Source organism: Anguilla anguilla, chromosome 14 (assembly GCF_013347855.1).
Source record: "Anguilla anguilla isolate fAngAng1 chromosome 14, fAngAng1.pri, whole genome shotgun sequence".
NCBI classification, from domain to species: Eukaryota; Metazoa; Chordata; class Actinopteri; order Anguilliformes; family Anguillidae; genus Anguilla; species Anguilla anguilla.
The window spans coordinates 26,533,461-26,550,472 of NC_049214.1; the positions used below are offsets into that span (position 1 = coordinate 26,533,461).

The window sequence follows — 17,012 nt, forward strand, 5'->3', positions numbered from 1 at the left end:
TTCTCAGTTTAACGAAGGTTAGGAAAATTAATTTATGAAACAAACTCCTATATAATCATTTGTGATTTGTAACACTGCTGGACGTGTTTTCCCTCATTGATTAACTACATGCATAAATTGTACTTTTTAGTGTAACATGTACGTTACTTGTATTTATAATGTTCTACATTGTAAAATAATGAGTAAAGTCAATTTCCGACATTTATTTAACCTTTTCAATTGTTCAAAATTGTGGAAAAAATGCAGAAATCGTACAAATAAAATTTTTTTAAATTTAAAATGTATTACAAAAATCATGTTTCTTTGAAGGATGGAGAATTGCCAAAAACATGCACAGAAAATTGCACGAGCTGCGCTTACATTAACTTTTAATTTGGAAAAGCTCAAACCGGAAGTTTCCTTTTATTACTCGTGCTCATGAGTTTTCTGGTCATGCTGTTCGTCGCTTAAACAAAAACGCGCCCTCTACTCCAGCTAGCCTATAGAAAAAATCCAATAAAACCGGCTTCAAGAGGAAAGGCGGGCGACCAGGATTTGGATTTTGTGCATTAGCTAAATACAAACTTGTTTAAGCGTTTTAAATTTAGAAAATATCTGGGATTGCCCGGTGAGAGGTAGGTATCTAGTTTGCGTTGGTTGTAACACATATTGCTTGGCATGAACACTGGTAGAACTAAATGTTGCTAAAATTCGCTATCTAACGTTAGCTAACTGTAGTTCAGAAATAACTGAAAACAATCTGAGTTTGGTGGCTTGTTATTTAATGGCAAAGCGCAATCGTCAACTGGTTTTGGAAAAACATTCAACTGAATTATTTATCTCAAAAATACTCAAGTTAGATAATTAGTTTACTTTATAATATGTAATGATAGCCAACAGGCTTGCTCATGAGCATGTTAACAACAGGACAGTAACGATAGCTAACGTTTGCTAACTTATTCAAGGCGGTAAATTAGTTCCCTCGCTAGTTGATCATCACCATCAATTACCAACAATGGTCAAACCCAGTGTCTAGCTAGCTTTACACATCAGAACATCAGAAACTGTCTTGTGTGCATTCTGCAAGTTAGTACCGGACTAGAAAGTTTCAGGTACTGAAATGCTGGTTAGATTGCGCCACCAGATTAATCGGAGCCACAACAAGGGGTGATTATACTGTGCCCTTACGTCTCACAAAATTTGGTCAGTCAGCTTTCTCTGTAAAGGAAAAGCAGCTGGAATTCTCTCCCTACAGAAATCAAGAGCTGTAACAGTTGGTACTCTAAGTGTTTAATGTTTAATTTTGCTCCTAAACTGAATTTTACGCCAATTTGTAATATAAGTTTGAAAAACGTATTGCGTGTTGTTGATATTGTTGTTTTGTATGTCCATCTGCATTTGTACTGTCGTGTCGTGTCGATTGTAACGTGCCCAGGGACTGCTGATGAAAATTAGCCTTGGTTCATGCTGGTATAATATTTATCACGCAGTAACATTTAGGTTAAGCATTCTATATGGTCCCTGACAAATACACGAATACCCTCTTTTCCTGTTCAGTACAATTTGAGAAGTTTTGAGACAGACATATTTGTATATTGTTTTCATATTAAATGAAATTTTGAATTGCGTGAGAGAGAGTGAGAATTAGGCTCTTGACTTTATGTGTTTATTGTTTGAAATAGGCCCCTTCAGAAGCTGACCCATCTGTCTGAAAATCAGGAAGACTCCATGTTGACCCTGTCGCAAAAAAGAAACTTGAAGAAGAGGGCCTCCTTTCAGGAGAGCGTCGACAATGAGAACACCCCTCAGGGTCTGATCCAGCACTGCTCCCCCCTTCACAAACACCCCTGCGTCACCGCCAAGGGCAAGGAGAATGAGGTGCAGTTTGTCCTGGCCAAGAGGCCACGGAGACGGAGGGAGTCTACAGGTGAGTGGGGGCTGTGTGTGCGTGCGTGTGTGTGTGTAGCTGTGTGTGTGTGTAGTTTTGTGTGAGTATCTGTACGTGTAGTCTGTGTGTGTCTGCGTACGTGTGTAGTTGTACATGTGTATAGCTGTGCGTATGTGTGTAGTCATGTGTTGTGTGCACGTGTGTTTAGTTGTGCGTGTGTGTAATTTTGTGTGTGTGAAATTGGGGTTGTGGGAGGTAAAGTGGGTCCCATGTTGGGTGTAATTTTAACCTTCTGTTCCATCTAAACATATCAGCCTAACTTTAGGTTATGGCACATGGATATTTTAAACATGTTATTGGATAGGAATATTAAATGCATCAGTAGTCCTTTTGTGTTGTTTTAATAAGCAATCATTTTTCTTTTACTTTATGATAATGGTACAATTTACAGTTTCTTGGTAAAAGTAGTGGTGGGGGGACTTCATATTCTAATGATAAGTTCTTGTACAGGGCAGTGCACCCTGTATTCATAATGGTGTAGAGTACCAGAAAGGCGCTATTGCCCCAATAGCTGTAATTAGCTATCTAACTTTTAACTGTAACTTGGTGGGTTGGTAAGTAGCGTTCTACTAAGATACTTGTGCTAAATTCAAAGTGTGTGACCATTGTTTAGTGTAACTGACCATGTCCTCTGTCCTCCTCACAGGACTGTCCTGGGACAGTCTCCCTGATGAGCTTCTGCTGGGGATCCTGGCATGCCTCCCGCTCCAGGACCTCTTGGCGACATCTCGAGTCTGCAAGCGGTGGCACCGTTTGGCGTGAGCTTGCCTTAATGAACGTATTTAATCCCCAGGCGTCCCGTGACAGGATGGCCATTCCCGGAGTTCATTTGGATCTCCCAATCTCCTATTCTTACCATTATTAAAAATCACATACCTGCACACACATTAGTCATGAACAAGCTGGGGCCTGTATCAGGAAGCAGGATTACTGAGTTAGCAGGATAGCTCAGCAAGTAAAACCCGGAACCCCTCTTTTTTTGCCTCAGTCCGTGTTCCAGATTTTGGGAGGATTCCGGGTTTCGCTCGGCGCAGTTATCCAGCTAACTAAGTAATCCTGCTTCCTGATACAGGCACATGGTTTCAGTTGGCACAAGCGCAACCGTATTAATCTTAAAGAGGTATTATGAAACAGAATAAGACCCAGGGGTATTATCATTTGGGGCTGGAACTAGGCCTGACTTTGCTGGTCCAGCTTTGTGAAGCACCCCGCTGGGTCTGTGCGGTCGATGAACGCCGAACGGGTTCGCCGTACGTGGCGCCGCGGTAACGGCTGTGCCGGCTTGTCTCCCAGGTTCGACGAGTCGCTGTGGCACAGCGTGGACCTGGCGGGGAAGGCCCAGGTGGACGCGGCGCTGCGGCAGGTGCTCCCGGCCGGCGCGGTGGGGCTCCGCTGCCCCCGGGCCTGCATCGGGGAGCCCGCCTTGGCGAACGCGCGGTGAGTGGTGTCGCTGTGTGGTCGTAGCGCGTCCGCGCGTTTGTCTGTGTGCTGGTTTGTGACGGGGGCACCTCCTCGCTCTGCGCAGGCGCCTGCGCGTCCAGCACATGGACCTGTCGAGCTGCATCGTCAGCACCCCGGTTTTAGAAGACATCCTGTCCCGTTGCCAGCAGCTACGGGACCTCAGCCTGGAGGGGCTGGTGCTGTCAGACAGTATCATGCAGTAAGTGACTATTTAAGCTTTTTAAATAAAAAAATAAAAAAAAACTAAATGAGATATGTCCTGCCTAGCTCATGCAATTGTCGTGCGGAGAACTGAATATCAGCGGTCTAACCTGTCCGTCACCCCCCGGCGCATCTGTCTCATCGCGGGGTCGCTCTTGCAGATCACTGTCCCAGAATGCCGAGCTGGCGAGGCTCAATCTGTGCGGCTGCTCAGGAGTATCGCCCCAGTCCGTCCGGGACATGCTCCAGTGCTGCAGGAGGTGAGCTCGGGGCCTGGTTTTTTTAAAGAAGTTTTTGGGATTTTGGAATTAATTTGGATTTGATGTAGTCATTTAGGTTTTTCAAAACCAAGAATACGGATCATGCTGATAGGAGAGCATTATGATTTTGGGATTTATGATGATAACTTGACATTGATTTAACTCCATTCACATATGTTGTAAAGATATCGGTTTTGAAACCAATAGAAACTATTGGTTTTAAAACTGGTTTGAAGGTGGACATTGAACTTCTGTAATCTGCAAATGGCTATGGGTAATATTATGGATATTATGGCGATGTATTAGGCTCAATAAATATGATATAGATTTGTTTTTTTGTGGAACATTGTTGATTTTTTTTCTCCTTTGTGTAGGCTGGAGGAGCTCAACGTGTCTTGGTGTGACTTCGACAGCAGTCACGTGAAGGCCGTTGTTGAAAATATTCCCTCCAGTGTTACCCAGCTGAACATCAGCGGCTACAGACAGAATTTCACAATGGAAGGCGAGTGTGAACGCGAATATCTTTCAGAGGTCTCACAGTTCGTCATTTGTCGTCGTACTGAAGTGTAAAATGGCTGTTCTCTCCTCTTCCATCAGACCTGAAAGCACTGGTGGCACGATGTCCGGACCTCACACATCTAGATTTAAGGTGAGGAATCGCGCAATACAAGTCTCGAGGAGGCCTCTGTGGGCAGGGATGTGCAGTACCTGTTTCAGTTTATGCAACAAAACTACCTGCATTTGGATAGAAAGACGAAAACTCCAGTAGCTGGATGTTCTATAAACAACAGAAAAATGCCTAATTCTGGCCTAAACAAACACCGCACTAGTAAACAACCGGTATTTTCTCACGTTCATACAACTTCCTGCGTATGCTCCACCCACTTCCTGGTTCCTGCCCAAACGCAGGTAATTTTAAACAACCGGCATTTTCTCATGTTTATACAACTTCCTGCGTATGCTCCGCCCACTTACTGGTTTCTGCCCAAACGCAGGTAATTTTATTGTCCGAATAGATACTCTAGAGTGAACGCGCCTGGTTTTGATACTCCTGTCCCCGCAGCGACAGCGTTCAGGTGACGGCAGACAGCTTCCCCGTCCTGCGGCGGCTCTCCTCCCTGAAGGACCTGGCCCTGAGCCGCTGCTACCAGATCCAGCCGGCCGCGCTGACGTGAGTTAAACCGCCCTTTCTCCCCGTGCTCCTCCCCCACTCGCGGGCGCGTCCGCACGTAAAGCCTGAACGTTAATATCGAACGGCGCTACGTGTTTGCTGAATTAGCACATGGCTATATTTCTTCTATGCAAGGACATGTTATTTCCTAGACCTCACGTCAAATGGTTGAAGGGGGCTTTCATGTGCCAAATGAGATGCAGGTTTATATGGATATTAAAGTCGCTATCTTGACTATTTGTCTGTTTGAGTTATCATGAGTTAGATTTTTTATTTGTTATATATATATATGTAGTTTTATTTATTACAGTAAGCTTTGGAAAAATCTGTAATATAATTTATGCTCTGAGTCTGACAGTTTTTTTCTGTCTGTATTCATTATTTTAATTTATGCATTTTGTGTTCTGTTCGAGAGCTGAATGTGGTTTTCTCTTCCTCTGGCCAAGGTGTCTGGAGAAGCTTCCGGAGCTGAAGACCCTGGAGGTGTTCGGCCTGGTGCCAGGCAGCTACATGCCCGTCCTGAGCGAGGGCCTGCCGCACGTGCAGATCAACACCCGCTGCTTCTCCAGCGTGGCCCGGCCCACCCCCGCCGGCCAGAGGGACCGCACCATGTGGGGGACGCCCTGCCGGCTGGTCTACAGGCCCTAGCCTTCGAGGGGCTGGCGGGGGGGCGAGGAACAGTCCGTCAAACGGCCGGGTCGGCGGAAACTCGTTTCAAAGTGTTATATTTTTTTCAGTTCCGTTCACTTTGTTTTCGTTCGTGTCAGTCTGATGTGTTTTAAATGTTAGCATTGGCCACGAGCCACGAAGTTTTAACATTGTTGTGCCATTTCTTCCCTAGAACAGAATGCTGTTTGGCCTGTTTATCGAGGCTCTGACGACCACTTTTAGGTTCATTAGCATTACTTTTAGGTTCATTAGCATTACTTTTGGGTTCATTAGCATTACTTTTGGGTTCATTAGCATTACTTTTGGGTTCATTAGCATTACTTTTGGGTTCATTAGCATCTTGCTAATACAACATTCCAAAGACAGATTTGTTTTCATGCAAATTTTATATACAGGGTATACTTGAAGTTGTACTGCAACTTTTTTATATTGGCATGTTACCCAACGACATAAACATCCTGTTTTTGTTCCTTCAGATGTGATTGTGACAAAATTTTCAGGTTTTTCTCAGCCAAAAACAGACATTCAGGCCCGGACAATCAGGTGAATTGGACATAGCCCAGCATGGATCCTGAGGTCACTTAACAATAAAACATCTTCCCTATCATAATCAGGTAACAGGATGAGTAAAGTTGGCTCACTGAGCTAGCTAACTAGCTAGTTTGCACTCCAAGTCATGCTTGGTAAGGGCATCTGCTAAAGTATGCGATAATGAAAGTTTTCCTTCCTTCTGGAGCCCTTAATTGGCGTGGGTGCAGTGTGTTGTTTTGTATGTTGACTCGCCGCCCAGTACGTCCAATCGGAAATTGGTATTCAAGTCCGTGAATCACTGGCACACCAATGGCTGTGGTTTTAGCCAACAGTTAAAAAGACTGGATGATACTGTGGTCTGTTTTCTGATCAAAGTTTAGCCTTATGATTGCCTTGAATTATAAAAGGCATCACATGTTCCTTTTAAAAAAAACTCACTATTAAATTGGGCTGTTTTACTAGTATTTTAACCGTTTTTTTGGCAGGTTTAAGTGGCATTTTAAAATGATAAAATTAGCTAAAAGGGAATTGTTCTCTCAAATCAAGTAATGTATCTACATAATAGGCTAATAAAGGCATTGAAAAACAATTTTTTATTCAGCTGGTTAAGTTTACTTTCCAAACCTAATGAAGTCTGAATAAGTTGCAATTTTTAACGTGAAAACAAGTTTGTATCATTTTGTAAATCCATCTTGGAAATAATGCTGTGAATAGTAGGTTTGAAAGTGTAAAAATGTTGAAATTGCTATGTGACAGCAATAAATGTTCTTTTTTTAAGCATTTCTTGTGTTGCATTGGAATAACTGGGGTCTGGTTATTGATCAGAGATGTTGAGTGAATTTGAACAAATGAGAAAAGAATTGTTGTCAGATCCTTAAGGTGAGCACACTAGTATGCAAACTTTATTTTCTTGTTTTGTTACTACAGCTAACCCTTTGAAGAGTAGCCAGTATTGACTTTTACATCAGCATTAGAATGTTCAGTTAAGAACATTCTAATCACGTGATCTTACACCTTATTGGCTTTAATGTACCAAATGTACTAATGTGCACTAGTCTCACCTACCCAACTTAATCCTCCCCAGTATATGCCTGCGGAAAGCAGTGTATTTAAGACCAACCTGCTTTTCAGGGAGTATCTGATATTTTCTAACCAATCGCATCAACTCAGAGAAGGTGGGACAAAGGTGGAGGCGGAGCTTGAAGTATGAGAGACAGTGAGCAAGTGGTTGAATTATGAGAAGCATGTCAATGCCTCATTTCTGCCCTGAGAATTGGACGAGCATCCCTTGCTTGCCTATTGCTGTTAGAGTAAGTGCTCCTCCCAGGTGAGTGTCTCAAGATATGTCCCTACTGTACAGCTTGGAAGTGAGTTTAGAAAACATCTGATCAGTTTCCTTAACGTTGGTGCAGTATTTACTCTTGAAATATAAAATGATCACGTGTGTAACAAAGTACATCTTATCATAAGGGCCTACAAATATCTTGTGACGTCTGCCATGACATTGTGAGTGTGGTCAACGGCAAAATTGTCAGTTACTATTTATTCAGCTCAACAAAGGACGTGTCCATTCTTAAGTTTCCCCATTCACAATTTAAGTGTCAATATTCAGATCTTTATCGGACGATGATTACTTTGTGGAGTTTAATTTGACCTGCATATCCAAATTTAGTGGCTACAGAAAACTGGTGGACAGTCTATAGAATGCATCTTAAGAAACAAGGTTGAGGAAAACAACATGACCTTGGTCATAATTACTACACAATAGCTTGCCAGGTACAGGACAGAGGCCAGAAATGTGTGGTATCTGTGGTAGCTTTTTAATTCAATATCCAAACACTGTATACAAAGGCTTTCAGCATTAAAACACTGCTACATGATCTGCCGTAACATGAAAGGCGCAGTTTGGCTGCATTGTTTCCCCTTGCTACAAAGCAAATAAAAGAAGGTAACAGTGAATTGCGTTTGAATAGGCTTGCCTTATGCACTCTGCGTCAATAAGCATCACCCAAAAGCTTTGGCGGGGCTTGCCCAAGTCACGAAGAAATCAACTCTCGTTTCTTCCAAACCCCTGCCACCCTGTCCCCGCCCTCCCCCAGAATCAGTCTGTATATCCATAACCTGTGGTACCTCATTTAGACTTTCCCAGGTCACACGTCTGATTCTTGCTGATTCCAAAGCTTCTGCCTTTAGCTGCAAGTCAGATTAATACCTGAAACCAGGCCTCAGTATTTATAATAGAAATACTGATGACAAGCACTTTATATTGCAAGTTGCTCTGTACAAAAAGTGTCTGCCAAATGAATGTAATCTATGCATGTAACTTACAGTTCTGCAAATTACATGCCATAAAGATATTTCCCAGTCCCCACAATATGCTGATTAGGTTCAGTGCTGGCTGGATTTTTTCTCAGGTTTCAGGGGGTGAATGACCAGATTAATCCATCTCCCTGAGGATGCGGAAGTACAGGAGTTTTGGTACAATCCAGTATATGACAACCACCAGCGCTAATGCAAGCAGCGTGGCGGCATCTGTAACAAATGTACCGACAGACTCATCTCCACTCCATCTGCATAATCGGCTGTGCCAAAATGGCCGCTATAAAAACAAACTCAAGCATGGTGCATAAAGCTATACGCGTTTGCTTCAAATGGAAGTGCAATTGATTGAGCCCACCGAAAGCAAGAAAATCTAAATCGCCTACAGTCTAAAGATCAATCCCTTTTGTTTACAGCTAATAAAAATGAATTGCAGCACAGAAACATAAGGTCATCACTTCTCTGGCCAAACGAGGAGGAGGAGGAGGTGGAGCAGGAGACCCTGGTCACGGTCTTTCTTTATCTTCCCAAATTGACCTCCAGGTCCTGTTTCTCTTGTCCTAGCCGGCGTCCCCCAGCGCTCTCCTCTCCCATCCCGTAGTGCTGGCCAGACATGGTCCGGTGGCAGGGTTGGCTGGAACTGTTTGAGGGGTCAGGGGTCAGGGGTCAGTCTGTGAGGATCACGGTGCGGAGCTGGTCCTCCTCGCTCATGGTGATGGTCGCTATGGCGCCGTCGTTGAATTCGAAGGACGTCCCCCCGTCCACCACCATGCAGGCGTCCCAGCACCTCGAGCGTATGCACACTCTGACGAGAACGCGCACAAAACACCACACACAAAGGACACATTCGTTAACACGCATGTCCATGCTTAGATACGTTGACTCCCAGTACTTCTGCATAGGTTCTCAACCTTTTTGCCCTCGGTATTTTTTTGCCCCTAGGTCCACAACCTTTTGCCCCAAAGGCCCCCGTTGTCCATGGAAGTATTCCCTCTCCCGCCCCACCCACAGGAGACATGATAATCTGTCTTCCTGCCATCATCACAACTCCAGTTGTACACATCCAATGCGGTTAGCTTATTCCATTTAACCCCATAAAAGGGACTATTGTTTATTAGCCTTTGTAGTAATCCTCAAATATTCACAAACCAAAAATCCTATTTCCTTTTACCCATTCATAGCAAACATATGAGAGTGAGACATCTACAGAAAGTAAAAAGGCTATTATTTTATATACTACAAATCGCTTGTTTTGTGTTATTTATTTAGCTGAATCATTACTTATGTCTTGATGTTTTGTGAAGGTTTCACTAATTACCCATCATCTCAAATCCTCCCTCCCCCGGCTGCTCCCAGAGGCCCCTCTGTGGAGAGCCGGCGTCTCTGTTCGCCCTCCCAGAGCGGCTCTGAAGCTAATTACGCCGCGCCGCGGGGCTCGTCAAACCCGTCCTACGGCGGCAGGGCCGCTGATTTAATTCCGGGCCGTGAGCCAAAATGGCCGACCCCACTCACTTGCTGGCGAACCCTCGCTGGAGGCTGCAGGAGTAAACTCTGTTGGTGATGGGCTCTCGGATGCTGAAGAACATTCTGCAGTCCTCCGGGTCAAAGATCAGCGACTGGTTGTACTCCTTGGTCACTAAAAAAATTTAAAATTTCCAGAACAAATGTCACCACACTTAAATATTAAAATTTACAATCATGAATGAAAGCAATCGTAGGGATTACACAGGCACTGTACAGTATGAAATATCAGTTTTTAATCCGTTTCCTAGATTTGCATCTGACAAAACATTCAGTCAAATTCATACCAGACTGACTGGAATCAATCAGAAAAAATCTGGATTATTTTGCCATCCATTTGATGTCATGGTATTTTGTTCATGCAAGACGATCTTTGATCATGAGCAACAGCTACACCTTTATCATAATGTAGAATGGTGCTTCAGAAAGGTGGCTGTTTCTAAGTATCTTGATTTTGGTCGCAGCATCACGCTCTCGATCACAGGCTACATTGCAAAGCGAAGGAGAAGTTTGACAGTGCTCTGATGACTATCGCTTTGAGAAGACGTGTTAATATTCACGCGTTGTCCTAATGCGTGACACGATTGGTCACTCGAGTCCTCTGCTTCTCACGTATATGTGCGTGATGCATTCCGGGAAGCTTAGCACAAACAATGAATATGAATTGCATGTATCCACCAATCGTATGTTTGGATAGCAAAATTCCACCAATAAAATGCTACCGTTAGATACTAAATACTAATGTAAAGAAAGGAGAGCAATAGAATACTCACACTTTTCAACAAGATCCTTATCCAGTGGAACAGATAGGCCATTTTGTGCTTTACCTATGGAGAAGATATAAATGTTTATATAATGTACTAATGTATCAGTGAGATGTACAGATGAGTCATAATATCCTTCATCCTCCTCAGTCTGGGGTAATACAGACAAGTTACTCCAAGCGTACCTATCTTCAGGATGTCCTCCACAGCCTGGTCGACCAGCTTGTTAATATTGTAAGACCTGCGCAAAACAACAAAAACAAAACGCGAGCGGTGAGCGAATGCGCGGACGTCTCCCACGCTACCCGCGGCTCTTCCATTCGCCACCTTAATGGCCGCCGGCCATTTTTCGGTTTTACGAACGCCCGCGCCCGCGGCGCCTCAAAGTACCAGGCTTTGGATCCGGTTCCGGTGCAGACGTTCAGCCCGGAGCTCTTCTGCTTCTCCCACGGTCCGTCGTCCACGGAGATCTCGTAGTACGACGCCCTGCGAAGCGAGCAGGGTGAGACGGGTGAGCCCGCCACTAAAACGCGGAAACGAAGAAACGATTCGCGGGGACGTCAGGCGCTCATAAACGCACCTGGAGGACAGAGACTCCCCAATGAAGATCTCATTCAGCCCTCGAACCGGGAGCAGGAGGGGGCCGGAGACGCTGTAGTTTTCAGCACCTGGCCCTTGGAAACAAGCATAGTAAACAACACACTCGTCAAAAAATATTAAGTAGACCAGTATGCAAATTGTGAATCCCAATCACATCTTTACAGCAATATAACTATATGGCTCCAATTCATTAAGTGTAGAGCCAATTGGGAATTGTCTACATCAATACTTCATCAACTTTGCTGAGCAGTGTCAGTAACTGGTCACTAATAAACCGGTTGAATTACAAAATAATTAGTCTCTTTCAGACCTGTCGGCAGCACTTCAAAAGTAAATCAGTTTTCCTGTGAGGCCTACCATCCAAGTACCAAGCCTGGCTAACCGCACAGCACCAAGCTAACCAAGCTTGGCCCGTCTTTACTAAAGCCGCCCAGTTCTAGCAGGTCTTCAGGAAGTGGTTTGCAGTCAGGGGAAAGAAAACAATTATGAGACAAGGGTCTTAAAACCCGCTTACCAAAGACCAAAGGATAACATTCCGGTCAGAATATTTAATAAACGGCCTCATCCAACAGGCCGCTGAACATTTTAATGACCCCGCAGCGGAGGGGTTATTAAAGTGTTCGGCGGCCTGTTACGAGACAGACGGAAAGAGGGCGGGGTTTCGCGGCGCAGGCCTGTGAGGTGGTGAGGGGGTGGGGAAGGGGCGGGATTAGTACTTCGCTGGTCGCCGGCGATGATGCGGTGGAACGTGTTGTGCTGCTCCAGGCTCAGCTGCTGCTCGTGCAGGTCCGCCGGGGAGGGGTTGATCCCCGTCCCCTCCAAGTGCACGCGGATGCGCTGCCGCCACTGCCACCTGGAGGCAGGGTAGCATAACGGGTAAGGAGCTGGGCTCAGGCTCTATTCCTGGGTAGGTAGGACACTGCGGTTGTACCCCTGAGCAAGGTACTTAACCTGCATTGCTTCAGAAGTCTATATATCCAGCTGTATAAATGGATGCAATGTAAATGCTATGTAAAAAGTTGTGTAAGTCGCTCTGGAAAAGAGCGTCTGCAAAATGCCTGTAATGTAATGCCCACTGATGCAGCAAGAAATCTTTAAGAGACTTGGGAAAAAAGACATGAAAAGCTACAGTGTAAAAATCCCTTTATGCTTGAAATGAAGTAGTAAATTAGCAGTAAAAATAATGGCATTTTGTCACAAAAAAAATTAACCAGTAATTATCTAGGGTAAACTATTGCCGTTTGCAACCTGTGACTCGTGATGCCGTTATGCTTTCCAGCTCTGACCAATCGTCTCTCTGTTTTGGCTGTGTTCTCACTCCACCATGGACCAATGGTTAAAATCGGGATCCCATCAATCAGTGTAAGAGCGTGACCCACCTGAAATCTCCCATCCTGAATTTCTGCAGTGCTTCGGGGAAGGAATGTGTGTAGCGGACAGGTAGGCACAGGTGTCCTTCTGACCTTCACACATAATGGAGGGCAGAGGAAACATCATCACACTAAAACACTACAACAGAGCCCAAGTAAAAAGATATAAAAATAAAAAACAAGCAACGAAAGCCAAACTTTTGATTTTATGTCAATATGTGATCTTATGCAATATAAGCCAAGCCACCCAATTCCAGGAGTCACAGAATTAGAAATAGCATAAAACTGATCCACAAAACCATATTTCTACCTGACAGATTGCACAGAAATCCACAAAATCCAGGTGGGACAGATTTCTTTCTTATTCTCAAAAGCGTTCTACGTGCTCCCAAAATTAACATAAAAAATTAAATGTGAACATTGAAATTTTTTATTTACATGCTGAGTAGACACCCAAGATACGCAAAAACATGTACAATATTTACATGAAACGAATGACCCATATAGTCTCATAGGTTTCTCACTCGACAAATGTGTTGGTAAAGTCAACGAGGTGCAGAAGTCCCCACAAATCTAGATCTGAACTGTGAAAGAGCTTCTTACCTCTCAGGATCCGTGTTGACTCCCACAACAGGTTTGTCTTTATCAAACACTTTACTGGCCACAAGCAGCATAGTGCCATCACCTGCCAAAGCAGACGGTGCGTTAATATTAAACATTCACTTCCCACTCCCAAATCTGTCCCCGTTTCACAGATGAATATGCCTGTAAAACCCCTTTCAGATCACAGGAAGAGGCACATTGGTGCTAAGCATGTCCATCCCCATCATCTTTGCGACAGTGTCTCTATAAAAAGAGCTATGCAAATAAAACTGAACTGAATTGAACTGAAAGCAGATGAGGCGAGTTAGCTGTAATAAAACACTTTAACCGATAAATCAAACGTAGTCTAACAACAAAAACCAGAGAACCCTAGTAGAACCCCTGCACTAGATGCTTCCTCTCTAGTGTCTGGAAAGGAAAGGAAGTGGAGCCGTTACCTCCTGCAGAGATGATGGCGTCCGCCCACCGAACCGTCTCCTCGTTGTACTCCCCTCTCCGCATCACGCGCACTTCCACACCTTCTTTCCTGAGGACAGCAGACGGACGAAGACGTTCACATGCTTACCAAGTACCTCGCCTGCACGGTAAGCATCGCATCGCATATTTAAAATGAGCGCGTCCGTTACGAACGGCTAACTTACTTCAGGCTGTCCACGATGTGTTCCACGCTGCGCGTGTGGATGTTGTGTCGCTCGAGCAGTCCGCTGTAACTGGAGCCTTTCATGGCAAGCTATGGCAGCAGACACGGGAAGGACGGAGGTAAATGGAGAGATACAAAGAGGGAAACGGGAGGCGGTAAAATAAAAATGAGAGATGGAATTGTTTATTTCCGTTATTACTGACTATGGAATTTCAGATTATCGCACGCTTCAAATAAACTCAATGCCAAATCAGTTTCCACACATTTCTGGATGATTTGACAAATGACAGAACAATTTCCGGCCAAGAAGCCTGTTAAATGAGAAGTTTCATGTTCTTCTGGCCAATGCAGAGATTGCCACTTAACGCCTCCAGGCATATATGACAAAAGTTTGAAAGCATATTGAATAAAATTTATTCAAAATTAGTCTACACTTTCACTGAATTTCCAACAAACAAGACCCAGAATATATGCATAACAAATGTGACAATGTTTTACTGTAACATTTTGCAGACATGCCTTTCATTTCAGTATAGCTATATGAGCATATATAACATCCCTATCTTTAAGATTCCATTACACATGAAATTTCCATGACTAGTCCCCGCTTTCATATAATTTGTGATGAGTAAGGCCCAAAATACATGCATACCAAATATGAAGCCCATTTGCTGTACCAATTTCATAGAAACAGCTGTTTTCGTGATGAGTCCCCCCATTGAAAAAATAGCTGATTGTATATTTGTCTCATTAATATTTTGATTTCAAATCAAAAGGCTTTAAGCATATCGCGAAAATAAATCACTCCTGGTACCATACTTTTGGAGGGCACTGCAAGCCTGCCTATTTACAGTTATAATGACGTTCAATATTCCTACCACCAAAATGGTACAGAAAAACATTTTATGTAGTATCCATAGTCTGGACCTTTGTCAATGCAAATCTAGAGAAAGCGTGGACTAATTATGTGTAAATCTTAACGTCACACAATTTGATTAATTGGTAATTTCTTCAATCGCTGCGTTAAAACATGTTCATTTTTAGTGTTCGAGCCTGGTAGTACAAATTTATGTATGTGTGGGCTACTTAATGTGATACAGTATAACAAATGTAATCATTTTTTAATTAATTAATTAGTTAGTTAGTTATATATATATATATAAACTATGTCAAATGGTTTCATTCTTGCTACGTCAAAAGGATGGAACCGTAAATTTTATCAGGCGTCTGGGCGAGAAATCGCTCTTCCCCAACCAAGTGCTAAGACCACAAACAGTTCTGTAGATAAGACTATCTATCGGACTACCAATATCCACAGTGTAGACGCGTACACGAATTTGAGCGGATAGCTTGACCGCAGTGTTCACTGACAGAATACAATTGAACTAATGACATCCTTATAATTTTTTTGCATCCTGTGATATTCATAATAATCGATTTTACAACGGATTACCACGCTTACCAGGTGCTTCAGATCTTCTTCGGAGAGCTCCGCGAAGCGATATCTTTGCTGTTCAAATTCATACCTCGTAGTTTTGGTGACCACGGCAACTTTAGCGGGCATAAACCCAGCTCCAGAATGCGACACGATGTTACGGATTCCCATCTGAATTTTAGAACGACAGCTAACAGGTCGTCCTGTAATAAATGTGACAGTTGTACTGCCAAAGCACACGCAATTCAGTAACCTTCCCATGACTGAAAAAGCAACCATTGCTATTAGAACAACAGTGACCCCAACAAGCTAGGCTAACTGTTGAGTTGACCTAAAAGTAAATTAGCTAATAATCTGGTGGTTTATGTAGGATACGTCAAATTAGGTAATGCGCCTTTACAAAATTGACCTGTCTAAATCTGGGGGTACTATTAGCTAGCAGCTAATATGAAACGCGCATGGTGGAAAATAAATAACCAACTCCTCAACAGTTATTTAACTAGCTAGCTGTACTGATTTATAAATAGTCGTGTTTTCAAAATAGTAGTTCCGAGTTCTCTAACGATCTCGTTAACTAGCCAACTACATAACAGTACGCTAATAAATGAACAGGCTGCTAGCAAACAGCTACAAGTCAAATTCAGTCAAAGCAGCTAACTAGCCTGGCAGGGAACCGACTTGTTCAGCGAGAACTATATTGGTTTGTTCCAAGGAGAAATTCACAATGACTGAACTTGGATGACCTGTCGTTAGCCAGATGAGCCGAACGTACAACTGAATTTTTCCTAATTCGCTAGGTTCTCAGACTTCAAAGTCAGACAGACCCACGTCCTCCGCATGTGTCAGCTAAGGTTAGTTTACTTGTCAAAACTGTAGTTAGCCAGCACCAAAGTGCATTATCTAAATAAACAACTAGCTAGCTAACGTTAGCTGGCTAACGTTAACTAGCTAGATAAGCTCAACATTTATCGACTTGTTTCCCCATGCAATGTGATGGAGATATATTTTGCGGTTCTTTAATCAGCGAGCTTGCTTCACTTTTAAGAACGTGATTCTCTTTACGAAGCTAAATTAGTTGGAAAACACAAGTTCCAGTACACACACATCATAGATCACGTACACGCATCCGCCATCTTTAAATCACGTAGCCTCTTCATCTTCTTTGGTGTTTTATGGCGATTGGGATAATCATATTAATGGTCCGTTGCCGCCACCTACAGTACTGGAGTGTAGTTCAGAGACAGGTAAGAACTAAATCCTGTTCATTAAGAAAACAAAAATCTGAAACTTCATCTGTTCATTTCCCCTTTTCCATTTTCTCAGTTTTTCAACTTTTCTTTTATTCTCATATTGCCCAAACTCTATCAACTGTTTCAATTTTCGGCCAATAATCACTAATTCATGTTGGATGTTTCCCTATCAAATAAAATTTATTCAATCGACTGTCCTAATCTTAGTCTGGTAAAGATGGCTTCTTCTTTTCTTCCTCAACCAGCTGTAATCCCCTCTCCTACTTATTTGGAATAGATGTCAGCCCTGG

General features: G+C 43.3%; 2 protein-coding genes across 4 annotated transcripts; one reads left to right on the plus strand and one right to left on the minus strand.

Moving 5' to 3' along the window:
- Positions 1-409: 409 nt before the first annotated feature.
- skp2 (S-phase kinase-associated protein 2, E3 ubiquitin protein ligase) lies at positions 410-7,000 on the plus strand. Its single transcript, XM_035389938.1, has 10 exons — positions 410-614; positions 1,662-1,906; positions 2,574-2,685; positions 3,221-3,364; positions 3,453-3,587; positions 3,751-3,849; positions 4,224-4,351; positions 4,447-4,498; positions 4,913-5,020; positions 5,467-7,000. The coding sequence occupies exons 2-10, from the start codon at positions 1,708-1,710 to the stop codon at positions 5,666-5,668; spliced, it is 1,179 nt and encodes a 392-aa protein (XP_035245829.1). The 5' UTR covers positions 410-614; positions 1,662-1,707; the 3' UTR covers positions 5,669-7,000.
- Positions 7,001-8,019: 1,019 nt separating this feature from the next.
- nadk2 (NAD kinase 2, mitochondrial) lies at positions 8,020-16,662 on the minus strand. Of its 3 annotated transcripts, none has more exons than XM_035392095.1 (13): positions 16,593-16,662; positions 15,500-15,698; positions 14,039-14,127; positions 13,835-13,923; positions 13,398-13,479; positions 12,804-12,887; positions 12,141-12,277; positions 11,405-11,498; positions 11,215-11,310; positions 11,010-11,065; positions 10,834-10,887; positions 10,052-10,175; positions 8,020-9,344 (listed from the first exon to the last, which is right to left on the minus strand). In XM_035392095.1, the coding sequence occupies exons 2-13, from the start codon at positions 15,641-15,643 to the stop codon at positions 9,206-9,208; spliced, it is 1,188 nt and encodes a 395-aa protein (XP_035247986.1). In that variant the 5' UTR covers positions 15,644-15,698; positions 16,593-16,662; the 3' UTR covers positions 8,020-9,205. The 3 variants fall into 3 exon arrangements, with proteins under 3 accessions (XP_035247986.1, XP_035247985.1, XP_035247984.1); XM_035392094.1 differs by having other exon boundaries at positions 16,577-16,625; XM_035392093.1 differs by having other exon boundaries at positions 15,500-16,640.
- Between the last annotated feature and the right edge of the window lie 350 nt (positions 16,663-17,012).

Bases quoted from the DNA above. Each gene is read 5' to 3' on its own strand.
- skp2 (XM_035389938.1), top strand. From the start codon at position 1,708: ATGTTGACCCTGTCGCAAAAAAGAAACTTGAAGAAGAGGGCCTCCTTT. The intron at 3,588-3,750 runs GTAAGTGACTAT...TCGCTCTTGCAG, and splicing joins CTGTCAGACAGTATCATGCA to ATCACTGTCCCAGAATGCCG. The intron at 3,850-4,223 runs GTGAGCTCGGGG...TCCTTTGTGTAG, and splicing joins ATGCTCCAGTGCTGCAGGAG to GCTGGAGGAGCTCAACGTGT.
- nadk2 (XM_035392093.1), bottom strand. From the start codon at position 15,751: ATGGTTGCTTTTTCAGTCATGGGAAGGTTACTGAATTGCGTGTGCTTT. The intron at 12,888-13,397 runs GTAAGAAGCTCT...TTATGTGTGAAG, and splicing joins GTCAACACGGATCCTGAGAG to GTCAGAAGGACACCTGTGCC. The intron at 11,066-11,214 runs GTACTTTGAGGC...TGTTTTGCGCAG, and splicing joins GGAACCGGATCCAAAGCCTG to GTCTTACAATATTAACAAGC.